Raw genomic sequence first — 13,794 nt, forward strand, 5'->3', positions numbered from 1 at the left:
CTCAGGGGTGAGGGAGGGAGAGAAGAATTCGATACTGGGAACAGAGATTATAAACTGCCTGCTTTAGGGGTGCCCCGGCTAGACAAGGCTCCCAAACACCCTGCCTGACTCTTCCTCTAGGGCCAGTGTGGGCCTCACCACATCCTGACTCAGGGGTCTGACTTCTGCACCAGGCCACTGCCCCCGTGGTCAGGATGTAATGCACCTGTCAGCTGTCCTTGCTCTCCGCAAGCAGCCTCTCTTGGGGCTTCTTATCACTCAGAACACAGATCTCAGCCTCTTTACCAGATTCCACAAGAAACCTGATCACCCCACATATTCATGAGCCGTATCTTCTCCCTGAAAATCTCTAGACCTATCCATACGGTCCCCATCACACACTGCTCAGAATTGGACTTGAAGAATCTCCCACGCAACATTTCGGTTTTGTTGTGGTTCATTTATTTATTTATTTTGAGAGACAGAAAGAGAGAGACAGTGCATGCGGGAGAGGGGCAGAGAGAGAGGGAGAGAGAAAGAATCCCAAGGAGCCTCCTCACTGTCAGTGCAGAGCCCGATGTAGGGCTCAAACTCATGAACCTAACCATGAGATCGTGACCAGAGCCGAGGTCAAGAGTCCGAAATCAAGAGTCAGATGCTTAACCGACTGAGCCACTTGGGGGCCCCCAACATTTCTTTACAGGAGGCTTTTTTTTTTGCATTTTCCCCAACTTGGATCTTTTTCTCCATGCCAGACTTTCCCCTGCAGAATTTCCAATTCTTCACCCCTTTGCTATATGGAGATATGTAGCAATTATCATTTTGTTACCTGAGCAATTCTTTGGAGCTTATCATGACCTAATTTCTGGGCAAGATATGCCACCTTCTGATAAGAATTCTGATGACTAAAATGCTTTCAATGATGATGATGACAAGGCTGCTGTTGCTGACAGTAAGGGCACCAGCCCGCTCTCAGGGAGCACTGAAGGGTGAGCATCCTGTCTGCGGCCGACACCATATTACTCACACATTTCATCCTCGCAAGGGGCCTTTCAGAAAGGATCATTATTACCTCTATCCACACGACCCTTCTCTCCTCCCCACGCGCATCCATTCATGCATATGTTTACCTGTGAGAAATATCTCGTTACTGATTTACATACATGGTATTGTGTTTTAGGTATTATTTTTCTCTCATTTTTAAACGGTTTATTATCTATTTTTGAGAAAGAGAGAGTGCGAGCAGGGGGAGGGGCAGAGACAGAGAGGGAGAATCTCCAGCAGGATCTGCACTGACAGCAGAGAGCCCCACACGGGGCTGAACTCAGGAACCAGGAGATCATGTCGGGTGCTTAACTCACTGAGCCACCCAGCCACCCCAACCACCATTTCCACCCTGCCCCCCGCCCCCTGCATCTATGATTGAGCTGGGAAATCTTCTAGTCTCTGGCCCTTGGACTGGGATTTACATCATCAGCTCTCTTGGTTCTCAGGCCTTCGGATTAGGACTGAATTATACTTTCCTGCGTCTCCAGCTTGCAGATGCCAGGTCATGGGACTTCTCAGCCTCCATGATCTCGCAAACTGATTCCTCATCCTCATTCTCTCTCTCTCTCTCTCTCTCTCTCTCTCTCTCCCTCTCTCTTTCCTAGCCTCTGACAGCCACCATTCTAGTCGCTGCTTTACGAGTTTGACGACTTCAGATTCCACACATAATGAGATCACACACGATTTGTCTTTCTGTCTCTGGCTTATTTCACTTAGCCTAACGTCTTCCAAGTTCATCCATGTTGTTGGGGACGGCAGGACTTTTTTTAAGGCTGGATACTATTCCATTGTGGGCGTGTGTATGTGTGTGTGTGAGTGTGTGTGAGTGTGTACACATACACACATAAATCTCACACTTTCTTCATCCGTTCATCTTTCGATACACGTTGAGCACTGTTTAGGTTGTTTCCATGCTTTGGCTATTGTGAGAAGGGCTGCAGTGAACACAGAAGAGCAGATATCTCTTTGACATACGGATTCTACTTCCTTTACACATATACCCGGAAGTGGGGTTCCTGTTCATAAGGAATATTTTTAATTTTTTTTAATTTTTAAAAATTTAAAAATTTTTAATTTTTTTTTTTGAAGAACCCCACTGTCTTCCATAGTGGCTGCACCAGTTTACATTCCCACCAGCAGTGCACAGGGCTCTCTTTCCTCTACGTGCTCATCAATACTTGTTACTTGTCGTTTTTGTTGTTGTCTTGAGAGAGAGAGAGAGAGAGAGAGAGAACAAGAGAGTGAGCGCATGGGCACAAGCAGGAGAGAGGGGAAGAGAGAGAATCTTTTTTTTTTAATTTTTAAAAAATGTTCATGCATTTATTTTGAGAGAGAGAGAGAGAGAGAGAGAAGGGAGGGGCAGAGAGGGAGGGAGAGAGAGAATTCCGAGCAGGCTCTGTGACATTAGCACAGAGCCCCACATGGAGCTCGAACCCATGAATCATGAGATCATGACCTCAGCTGAAGTCGGACACTCAACCGACTGAGCCACTCAGGCGCCTCTTAACTTCTTTTTTTTTTAATGTCCATTTAGTTTTGAGAGACAGAGACAGAGACAGAGCATGAGTGGGGGAGGGGCAGAGAGAGAGGGAGACACAGAATCCAAAGCGGGCTCCAGGCTTCGAGCTGTCAGCACAGAGCCCGACATGGGGCTCGAACCCACGAACCGTGAGATCACGACCTGAGCCTAAGTCGGACGCTCAACCAACTAGCCTTTCAGGTGCTCCGAGAGAGAATCTTAAGCAGGCTCCATGCTCATCACAGAGCCCAGCAGACTGATCCCACGACATTGGGATCATGAGCCCAAATCAAGAGTCAGTCGCTCAACCAACTGAAACACCCAGACAGACACCCCACTTCTTGTCTTTTTGATAGTGGCCATTCTAACAGGTGCGAGGGGATATCTCCTAGTGGGTTAGATTTGCATTTCTCTGGTGACCGGTGATGTCGAGCACCTCTTCAGATACCTGATGGCCATTTGTAGGTTTTATTTCGAGAAGTGTCTATTCAAGTCCTTTGCCCATTTTTAAATCAAGTTATTTGGTTTTTTGCTATTTAGTTGTATGAGTTCCTTATATATTTTGGATGTGAATGCCTTACGAGATACGTGGTTTGCAAATATTTTCTCCCACTTCAGAGGTTCCCCTTTCACTCTGTTTACTGTTTCCTGTGCAGAGGCTGTTGTTTGTTTCCCCACAGATGTATAAAGGAATAAAGGAACATATAGTGTGATCAACTTACACTTTACAAACTTCAAGGGAACTCTTTTTTTTTTAAGTTTATTTATTGATTTTGAGAAAGAGAGAGAGAGAGAGAGAAACCCAACGTGGGGCTCAACATGGAGTGCGAGATTATGACCGGAGCCCAAATCAAGAGTCGGTCACTTAACCAACTGAGCCATCCAGCTGCCCCAAGTAAATTCTTCTTTGAGAGCAGAGATCATGTTAAATTTATATTCTTTCCCCCTATATAGCGGCTTCTTTTTTTTTTCTAAGAGCACAATACTCTGTACATAAATGTTAGATTAAGTGAAGTTTCTTCAGTACTGCAAAAAAAAAAAAATGAGCTAGTTTGTCTGACTTGATTGAGGCTGGGGAAAATGCATGAAACATATATAGTCATGACTATAAGGTCAACAAACAAACAAAGGTTCACCAAATCCAGCAATACCGAGGGTACGTGGGACAGTCTTTAATAGGGTGGTATGGTTCCTTGAGGAGCGATAAAGGAAGGAGCAACTCCACATTGTAAGAGGTAAACTTGGCTTCTTATCACCTCTAAGGAAAGCTAAAGGCAGAAAACACGTAGGAATTTGAAGATGATGTACGGAGAGATATATATTTAAAGGAGACTTAAATTTCTACTCAGAGAAGATTTTTTAAATCACTAATAATTTGTATTTACCTATGCATTTCTCCCTCATGATCTCCCTAGTCAACCCTCAAAGATAACTATCTTGATCTTGGTATTTCCATTTTCATGCCTTTTTAAAAGGTTTATCCTACGTATGTGTGAATGCCTAAACAATATATTCTTTTGTTTTACTTGTTCTTAAGCTTTGTATAAAGGGCATCACACTGTGTGGTATCTTCTGGGACTTGTTTTTTTTCACTCAAAGTTATATCCCCGATATTTTTTATGTTGCTTCATTTTAACTATGGTTTGTTAATTTTGACTGTCGTACTGTATTCCATTCTGTGAAAGTTGCACAATTTGTCCATTTTTCTGTTGGTGGACAACTGAATTGATTCCAAAATTTTGCTTTTACTATCTGTAAGAATTATGAACATTGGGGCGCCTGGGTGGCGCAGTCGGTTAAGCGTCCGACTTCAGCCAGGTCACGATCTCGCGGTCCGTGAGTTCGAGCCCCGCGTCAGGCTCTGGGCTGATGGCTCGGAGCCTGGAGCCTGTTTCCGATTCTGTGTCTCCCTCTCTCTCTGCCCCTCCCCCGTTCATGCTCTGTCTCTCTCTGTCCCAAAAATAAATAAACGTTGAAAAAAAAAAATTTAAAAAAAAAAAAAAAGAATTATGAACATTATTATACCTGTCTTCTGATACACATATGCTGAAATCTACTTGGGGCATATACACCCGGGCATTGGATTCTGGGTTATAGTATATGCAAGTATTCAATTTTCCAGGATAATGGAGGTGCTTGTTACCTAATGTTGATTCCAGAGGCAGCCTCTAGCATAGCCGCATTGGGACCTCTGTGGGTTACAGAACCCTAAACTGCACATGCCGTAACCCAGACCCAGTGTAACAATTCCTCTTTTCCACCCCCTCCCAAACTCTCCAGCCTAGAAGGGCAGATGGAGACAGGTAAGAGCCCCTCGCCCCCATCCTTTCAGCTCTTGTCTTGCCTTCCTCATCCCTGATGATAGGAGATCCTCTCCCCGAGGCTTCCAACTTCCAAGTAGGCTGGGTCCCATGGGCAGAGTCTGGAGATTTTTCTGATGCCAGACAAACCACTCATTCCCATCTTCTTCAAGACATATTCCCTTGTGCTGGTTCAACTCAATTCAACTAAACAGAATTTTAGAGCTTAACTATGCCTCATTAAACTAGACAGCAAAGAGTCAATGAAGAACAAAGAGCTCCAGGAGCTCTCAAAGAGCTCACCCTCCAACGAATAGAAATAATAAGGATAATAACAAATTCAAATGCAGCGTGATGACAGAGGTGCACATAGACCCACGGTTGAGGAGCGTGACACCCATCTCAGCCAGCTGTATCCATTTCTTCCTTCTCCGATCTCTGATAGCTCTTATTATCTGTACGTGAATCCCTTGTTTAGCATGAGAGCTTGCAGGATGCGTTCATGAAAATGATACCATTAGCTGAGATAAACTCCAAGTAGGATGGTTATAACATAGTATCTTTGGAGGTACATCCAGCACCGTCCTTTGGCAATTGAACTTCCCTGTTTTCAAAGCCACCAAAGTCATGGAATATCTCTGGTCATCATTTCTTGCAACTCCCATTCACAGTTGTGAGTTGATCCTCCCACTGCAGAGATGTTTATGGGCTTTTACCAATTCCCAATTGCCTCCTGATCCTTCACCCTGAAGGTGTCAAGAACCACCAGAGAACATGAATTTTAGAGTACGAAGAACCACCATAAAACGCGTATTTAAGAACCACCACAAAACTCAAGTTTTAATATCCAGCACGATTCTATTCCTTTGTTTCTTTGTGGCATGTCTGGAGAGATCACAAATCATTGTGGGTCAAAACTGCACAGAGTAAATGGCACAAAGAAAGAATCGAGCAGATAACATCGTACCACATGATTTAGGATAACATGGGAAAATGCGTGCTGGCTGAGGTCGTTGTTAAATGGTGTGCTAACCCACCGACCAAAGGTTATCGTAAAAGCTGTCAAGCTATCTTTCATTGGCTGTGAATGCACAATAGCAGTCCAAATGTAGAAAAAAAAGTCTTATTATGGTACCAAAATAGACATATGTATTTTTTTTAAAGAAAAACGTTTCAGACACAAGTGTATTAAAACCCACAATTACTGTTCTGGCAATGTTATGCTCAATCACATATTTCTGAGTCCAGTAAGATCCTGCAGGAAATTTTCCAATACCCTGCGTTAATTGTTTGATGGGAAAGGGTATCACTGCTTCTCTATCCCAAAGTCTAAACCCTCTACAGGCAGGGACACTATCTTATGAGTATACTTAACAGAGAACAAACTTTGGTATGTGGTGGAGGCCAACATAATACCAGCATGTAATCAATATTTGCTGAACGATGCTGGAGGGGGGCAGCCAGCAAAGAGGTAAAGTCCCACCCCAGAGCCTAACACCTAGCTTCCACTAGGTTGAAGTTTCTCAATCTCAGCACTACTGACATTTTGAGCCAGATAATCCTTTGCTGTGGGGGCTTGTCCAGTGTGTGTTACCTGATGTGTAGCAGTATCCTTGGCTTCTACTCACTAGATGCCAGTAGCACACCCCCCCCCCCCCGCCTCCGCAATGTGAAGACCAAAAATATCTCCAGACATTGCCAAATATCCCCTTGGTTGGGGGTCGGGTTTGCCTCCGACTGAGACCGCTGCACTAAATCCATACCATTGATTTTCTTTCAATCACCAGATTCTGGTCTGGGCAGCAGAAGGCAACTCCTGGTTTAGAGACAACAGGATTATGTTGTCACATTGTGAGAGAATACACAATTCTAGTTAGACTCCAATGATCGCCTTGTGCAAATTTACGTCTACTCATCTGTCTCTGTTACTCTACCGTAACACTGGGCAATTTGTGAAGTTATTTGTGGGTATTATGTGTAGGTATAGGACAGAAAGAGGAAAGGTAGAAAAAGTTGTGTTTATCGGGAGTAGTTGGGCAAAACTGGGAGCGGATTGTTTACTCCTATTTGGCATGACTCTTTGTGGTCTCAAGCTTCAGATGGCCAGATAAGTCCCTCAGCTCCATGACCAGGTGACCAAGGAGAGCTCTCATATCCTGCATTTGTTTGAGAAGAATGCCCATCTGGTGATTCAGATGGGGGTCTGGCACCCGCAGAGGAGAGGAGAAGCCTGGATTCTTAGAAGGAGTGGACAGTGGAGGGTGAGGTCCAGGCGACTCAGTTGTAGTAGATTCTGGAACAGTCGATTTCTGAGGAGCTGGACTCAAGGTGGGGGCTGCAGTAGAGCTGGAGGGTCCTGCATTATGGGGTAGGAGGCACATGTAAGAGTGAAGTCTGGCTGTGTCCCTAGACTCATATTCATGGTCAATCTTTCTTGTTTTCTGAAAGTGGCTTTCTTGTTTTGTGTGTGTGGGCAAGGGGGGGGGGGAGGTCTAATGACAACAGAGGTTTGAGGACCCCCTCATGGTCAAAGTTTGAATCTGACACTTGGCTACCTCAGTTTGAAACTCTTCAGTGATGAGGCATCAACATTACGGGCACACGCATATCAGCCTACTCTCAGAACCTAATTCCCTACAGCATGGATGTGGTACCTGGTCCTAGGTCAACCTCTTCACTATATGTGACCTTAGTGCAACTCCTCATCTTTGTGCCAGCCTTCAGTGTTTGGAGGACACCTCTGCTGGCCGCTTGGATCACATCCTCTTCAAGATGAACATCTTCCACCCCTCCCCATTATTTTTCTTACGACGTGGCTTTAAGCCCAGTCATTGCCCTCGTTACCTCCTCTGGGTATATTATATCAGGCCCAATGCAACCTTCTTAATTGGGGGTCCCAGAACTGAACACAAACCCCAGACGACCTCATCTTCATTCTAGATACTATGTTCCTGCTGATGCCCAGAGTTCAGGTAGGGAGCACAAGGCCTCTGAGGCAGCAGCTGTGGAGCTGGCTCAGGTCTTGGTTTGGTGAAGTGTGCACCATGGTGTGAGGGAGAGGTTCCCTGTCTGTGCTCTCTTCCATCTCTGGAAGACTCTGGATTATTGCTCCTGCCTCCTTTGTGTCCTTTCTTAACCTGCTCACACCAAACGCCGGCTCATGGGTCCAGTCTTCCTTTCCCTCACTTTTCACAAAGGCCAGACAAATACCTACTAACTTACCCTGCACCCGGATCTCCAGCTTGGAGCTCTGTTTCCAAACTTGGTTGTCCTCAGTGGCTGCTTCACACCAGTAGGACCCAGAGTGTGCCTCTGAAGCTCTGGGGATCTGGAATTCTGAGGAGAGACCCCTGCCGCGCACTGTCCTGCCGTCCTTGTAGAAGGAGAAGAAGAGGCGGGCAGTTGACCTATGCAGGGGCAGCTTTGTCTGACAGCTCAGGGTCACTGGACCCCCCTCTTGGGGCTCAGCTGAGGGGGTGGCTCTGAGAAGTGGGGTTGGAAACAGTTCTGGAGGAGAGATGGGGGGAAAGAAGCACTCAGCCATCTTGCATTCATGCTAGACAAAGAAAGAATACAGCAGATAACATTGTACCACATGATTTAGGATACCATGGTAGAATGCATGCTGGCTGAGGTCATTATTAAATGCTGTGCTAACCTACTAGCCAAAGGTTATTGTACACAAAGAACCCAGTCACACGTTCCTCTCCTTATTTCCATCAGCAATGAGCACTCTTAGAAAAGTTTCATTTGAACATTTGGAATCTTCTCTCTCTTCAAGTAGATGAGATTAGAAAAGGCCCAGAGGTGGGCAAATCTGACAATGGTCCAGATGCCCAAACAGTGAACACTGGGGAACGTGGATCTGTAGGCTAGAGCTGCAGGAAATGGGCAGAGCTTGGAGAGTGCTGGGTGACTTGCGAACACAATGCTGAGATGATGCCCCTCCTGACGCCTAACAGGTTGCATTTGCCAGCAACCTGTTCCTTAGCCTCCAGTAATCTCGCCACATCCAATGAAAGACAGTCTTGGTCCCTCTGTGTCTCCCTACCTGCCTCTGCTACAATATTATTCCCTCCAGGTCTCACCTTGGACCTTGATAGCCACGGAAGATGCTGTTTCTGGGCTCCCGGGACCAGGGCTCCTGAAGATCCCACTGCAGTGATAGTGCCCGCTGTCAGTCTGTTGTACCACGGCGATGGAGAATTCCTTATTAGGTCCAGGGGGTCCCAGAGCTGAGCCATCTCGGTAGAAGGTGATCTGGGTCAGTGGCCAGTCTTGCCAGGCCTGGCAGCGTAGAATTAGTGGGTCTCCTTCAAATATAGGGCTGACTGGACCTTGGAGAATCAGCCAGTCTGCGACCCAAAGCAAGAGCTGAGTGTGACCCCCTGCCTTCCTTGGGATTTCCCCCAGTGCTGCCCACACAGACCGCCCCCCGACCCCGTCTAAAGTTTCTCAGGGACCCAACCCCTGGTTGGGATTGTGGAACAACTTCTCTAGGAGCTAAGACTGAGGAAACCCTCACTTTTGTGGGCTGAATATAGGGAAGGTAGAGTAGTCTCCCCTTAACCACAGTTTGGCTTTCCATAGTCAACTGCAGTCCAGAAGCAAATGATTGTCCTTCTGACATGTCATCAGAAGGTCAACAGTAGCCTAACGCTATATCACAATGCTCATGTCATTCACTCTCTTCATCTCATCACATAGGCGCTTTATCACCTCACATCATCACGAGAAGGATGAGTATTAGTACTATAAGATATTTTGAGAGAGGGAGAAGCCACATTCACATAACTCTTATCACAGTATATTGTTATAACTATTCTATATTATTAGCTATTGTCATTAATCTCTTTTTGGTCCCTTACTGTGCCTAGTTTACACTTTATCACAGGTATGTATGTATAGAGAAAACATAGTATGTTTAGGTACTATCCCCAGTTCCAGGCACTCACTGGGGGTTTTGGGACATATCTCCCATGGATAAGGGCGAGGGGTACTCTGTCCTATCCCATGGCCAATTTCCTGGGGGCACCCTCCTGAGCGGGCCGTCAGGCTGAAAGGACAGGGTTGGAAAATGGGAGAAAGAACAGGTCTGCACTGGTCAGTCCCTCCCAAGACCTCACCGTAGGACACAATCAGATGGAAGGGTTTACTGAAAGTGTAGCCTTTGAACTGGAAGTCAACTTCCCTTGGGCTCGTCAAGTCCTCCTCAGTATCGCAGCTGCTGTCCTGGGTGCTGACAGGTCCTTCACACTGCAGTGTCTCAAAACTGGCAGCTGGGGAGAGCATGGTTTGAGACCAGAAAACAACGCTGTGACTTGGAAGAAGAAGACAGAAAACTGCCCTCCACAAGGAGCCCTCCCTCTCTGGGGGAATCATCCTCTTCACAGTGAGAAGGGGGAGACGCCAAAACCCATATGTGTCTCTTGACCCATACTTCTGACTTGATTCACTGGCTTCCAGGTGCTCTTAGTGAACGGACTATGGTTTGGGGAAGAGGGTGGGGAGGGGATGGAGGCATGTGAACTCACCAGCAGGACATCCAGCCGCTGGTGCATGAAACCAGAAGCCAAAGACAACTATGACCCCAGAGCAGGCAGATGCAAGACAAAAGGGAAAGGGAGATGGTCAGATTCTGACACTTACTGGGTGGGCACTTTTACACATTATTTTACTTAATCTTCACAAGATTTGTAGGTATGTGATTTCACTCTCATTTATAACTCAAAAAGAAATAGGCTTAGAATAGTTAACTAACTTATTCAAAATTTCGAAAAAGAGAATGGAGCAAGAAAGTAAGGTATACCTGAGTCCAAAATCAGTGTTCTTTTTACTTCACTGTTTAGACTTGATCTACTGCAATCCTCGGACCTTCCTTGGGGGGGTGGGGGTTCTTCCATATTTTCATTTTCTTAACATTCCCCTGGCTCTTCATCCTTGAATATATCATCTACCCAAGAGCTTTCAGTATCTAGCTGTGTCTCCTTCTTCCTTGCTCTTCCTTTTGGGAGAGCTCTCCCATCTCTACCTTGATGTCCTCTGGACTTGAACTTTCCATGGCAACTCTAGAGCCCTCCCTATGTCCTTCTCTCTATCGCAAGCCTCTCCTCCCAGGCTGTACTGGTGACTATGGAACAATTCTTTCTTTATTTTCAGGTTAACACAGTTAAGGATTTCTCACTGCATCTCTTCAACCATGGTTGACTCAGGCAAAGTAAATTCCATTTTCCCCATGTTCATGACTGCTTCTTGTCCCGTAATCCCTCTCCCCTTCTTCTGCCTCCACAGCCGTTCACATATATTCAAGTCTTCAATCTGTTCTTTCCTGACCCACTTGCCTTTGCTCCCTTCCACTCCCAGAGTCCCAGTACTCTTCTTTGACCCTGTAACTTCTCCTAGCGAGGCCCTCTCCACTTCCTAATTCTCATTACATCGGTACCAGGTGTTTTCTTTAGCTCCGCTCTCAGGTCCCTTCACCACCCTGATGCTACCTTTTTCAGTTCCTCTGCTGTCACTCAACTGGACTCCGCCGCCATTCCTTTTTGAAAATGAACTTGTGGGCTGCCAGGCACTTTCACTCAAAAAACTGTGGTAGGTATTCGTCTCATTTTATGCATAAGAAAATGGAATTCAGAGATACAAAAAGTGAATTTTCCAAGGTGACATAGAGCTAGTAAGAACAGCTTGAAACCAGAATGTCTGGAGTTCTCGCCATAAGGCCGGCGTTGTATCGTCATATGGTCACCCAGTCCTGTTTCTATGAGTTTAATAAAATGATTCAACAAAATTGTTGTGCAGGGACAGTGTAGATGTTAAAAATTCAAGCATGAACACGACAAGGTTAAAAAACAAAACCAATAAAGCATTGTCCCTATCTACAAATAACTCAGTTTGGTGGACGGCACAGGCACATGAAGAGATTCTTTCAGCATGAGGAGGAAATTAATGACAAAGAGGTATGACAGGCAGCAACTGGGGCAGAAAGGAGGGTTCAAAGAAGGTTCCCTGGTGAAGATGTCACCTAGGCTGAATCTTTAGGGAGACCAGGAAGTTTGTGAGTGAAGGGAAGAGACCATTTCAGGCAGTATAAGTAAAGCTTGGAGATAGGTAAGAGTCCAGTGTGTGAATGAATTAATATAAGCAGGTTGGGGTTTATTACAGCATAATTTACAGGGCTCACAGGTAAGGGTAGAGGCTGAAGAGGTGAAATGGGGGCCGGCTATGGTGGGCCTTGTGTGCATTGGTTGCAGAGTGCAAAATCCATTTTAAGGACACAAGGCTGAGACACAGGGATTACTTAGGAAGTTATTGGACTATCCAAAGTCAGAAATGATGACAGCTTGTCCTAGGATACTATTAGTTCTGTTTCAAAGAAGGCACTGGCTCTAAGAACAGTTTAGAAAGTTCATTTTGCCAAACTTGCTGATGGATCCTATGCAGAGGACGGAGAGGAAGGTGTCTAGGTTATCTCCCCAATTTTTGGCCTGGATGTCTGGGCGGATGCCATGAGCCAAGGTCAGAAATAGCGAAAGACGCAATCAGGAGAGAGAGGTGGAAGCCAAGAAAACAGGTGAGTTTGGCTCTGGTCATATTGTGCTGAGATGCCTGTGAAACATGCAGGTAGATATGTCTCGTGCAAAATTTGATCTTGGACTGTGAAACTCAGAAGCACAATTAGGGGTGGAGATCGGGCTGTGGACTCTTAAATAGATAGTTGTAGTGGTAATAACTATAGAGATAAATGAGCTCACTAAGGAGATTGTGAGAAGAGAGAGGAGTAGGGTGGCAGGAATGCAACCGTAGAAAACACCAGTCTATAAGGGGAAGAGAGGAGAAGACACCAAAGGGACAAAGACAGGTACATGGAGTACAAGGAGAAAATGGTGAGTGGAACCCAGCTGAGTAGAGAATGCCAAGAAAGAATAAGTGACCAACGCTGCCCAATGCGGCAGAGAAGTCCAGCAGGATAAGAACTAAAAAATGGAAAATGGTGCAGTCAACACAGAAGTCACTGCACCCTGGGCAAAGCTGATTCCAGTGGAAGCCAGACTGGGAGCACTGAGGCATGAGTGAGTGAAAAGTGAGGAAGTGGAGAAAGTAAGTGCAAACTACTCTTTCAAGAAATTTTTGAGAAAAAGAAGGAAAAGAATTGAGATGATAGCTAAATAGAGAGCATCATAGTCAAGGGGACTTTTAGAATGGGAAAGGCTTGCAGATTTTTATATTCAGAAAGAGCCATTCAAGCCAGCACACCGGACTTTGTAACGTCTTTCCTTCATCTCCCACCTGAACATTGCTTCTTTGGGCCAAAGTCAGTCCATGTTTCTTTCCCTTGATCAAACTCAGGCATATCTCTGTTCCCACACCAGCATTCAAACATTTCACTTACCCAGCAGCATCGGGCCTGCCCAGAGCATAATAGGAGAAAAGTGGAAGGGCCCAGCCGTGCAGACACAGCCCAGCTTCATGGTGACTGTGTTTGGTCTCCTGCAGCCTCTAACGCACTGATTTTCTTCAACATGAAACCTCTCAAATTAGAAAAGAGGAAGTTAATCTAACTGTCTCATCTCCTTGCATCTGGGGTCTATTTTCAACTTTGTGATTGGCTTTCATCATTCAGATTCGGCTAGGTTGGCTCCAGCATCATTTACAACCAAAGGGTTATGGATGAAATAGCAACACTCTCAGTTGTTCAAGAATTCCCCCATAGAGCTCAGAGACCTTCCAAAGCACCTAACTGTCTGATCTCCTTTTGGCCTTCGTGGCATTCTGGCAAGGGTCAGTGCACTAACCCTTCATCTCACTAGTGCAACAACAGGCAAGAAGCAGGAAATTGCTTGAAGGCAACACAGACATTCACTGGGAGAGCAATGATGAGAATTCACATGTCCTGCCCTATCCTGCCGCAAGCCTTACGTGTTTCTAGTGACCAGAGTGACAGAGCGG

The 13,794-nt window shown here is 45.7% G+C and overlaps 1 protein-coding gene across 1 annotated transcript; it reads right to left on the bottom strand.

The window, feature by feature from the left end:
- Positions 1-5,658: 5,658 nt before the first annotated feature.
- On the bottom strand, positions 5,659-13,376 carry FCRLA (Fc receptor like A). Its single transcript, XM_047840404.1, has 6 exons — positions 13,238-13,376; positions 10,380-10,427; positions 9,972-10,124; positions 8,934-9,200; positions 8,068-8,352; positions 5,659-7,201 (listed from the first exon to the last, which is right to left on the bottom strand). Exons 1-6 carry the CDS (start codon positions 13,314-13,316, stop codon positions 6,909-6,911), a joined length of 1,125 nt encoding a protein of 374 aa, XP_047696360.1. The 5' UTR covers positions 13,317-13,376; the 3' UTR covers positions 5,659-6,908.
- Positions 13,377-13,794: the final 418 nt, after the last annotated feature.

Source organism: Prionailurus viverrinus, chromosome F1 (genome assembly GCF_022837055.1).
Source record: "Prionailurus viverrinus isolate Anna chromosome F1, UM_Priviv_1.0, whole genome shotgun sequence".
Classification (NCBI taxonomy): domain Eukaryota; kingdom Metazoa; phylum Chordata; class Mammalia; order Carnivora; family Felidae; genus Prionailurus; species Prionailurus viverrinus.

Excerpts from the sequence above, each read along its gene's own strand:
- FCRLA (XM_047840404.1), bottom strand. The coding sequence starts at position 13,316 with ATGAAGCTGGGCTGTGTCTGCACGGCTGGGCCCTTCCACTTTTCTCCT. Across the intron at positions 10,125-10,379 it reads AGCGGCTGGATGTCCTGCTG|CTGCCAGTTTTGAGACACTG; the intron begins GTGAGTTCACAT and ends TGCTCTCCCCAG. Across the intron at positions 8,353-8,933 it reads CGTGGCTATCAAGGTCCAAG|AACTGTTTCCAACCCCACTT; the intron begins GTGAGACCTGGA and ends TCTCTCCTCCAG.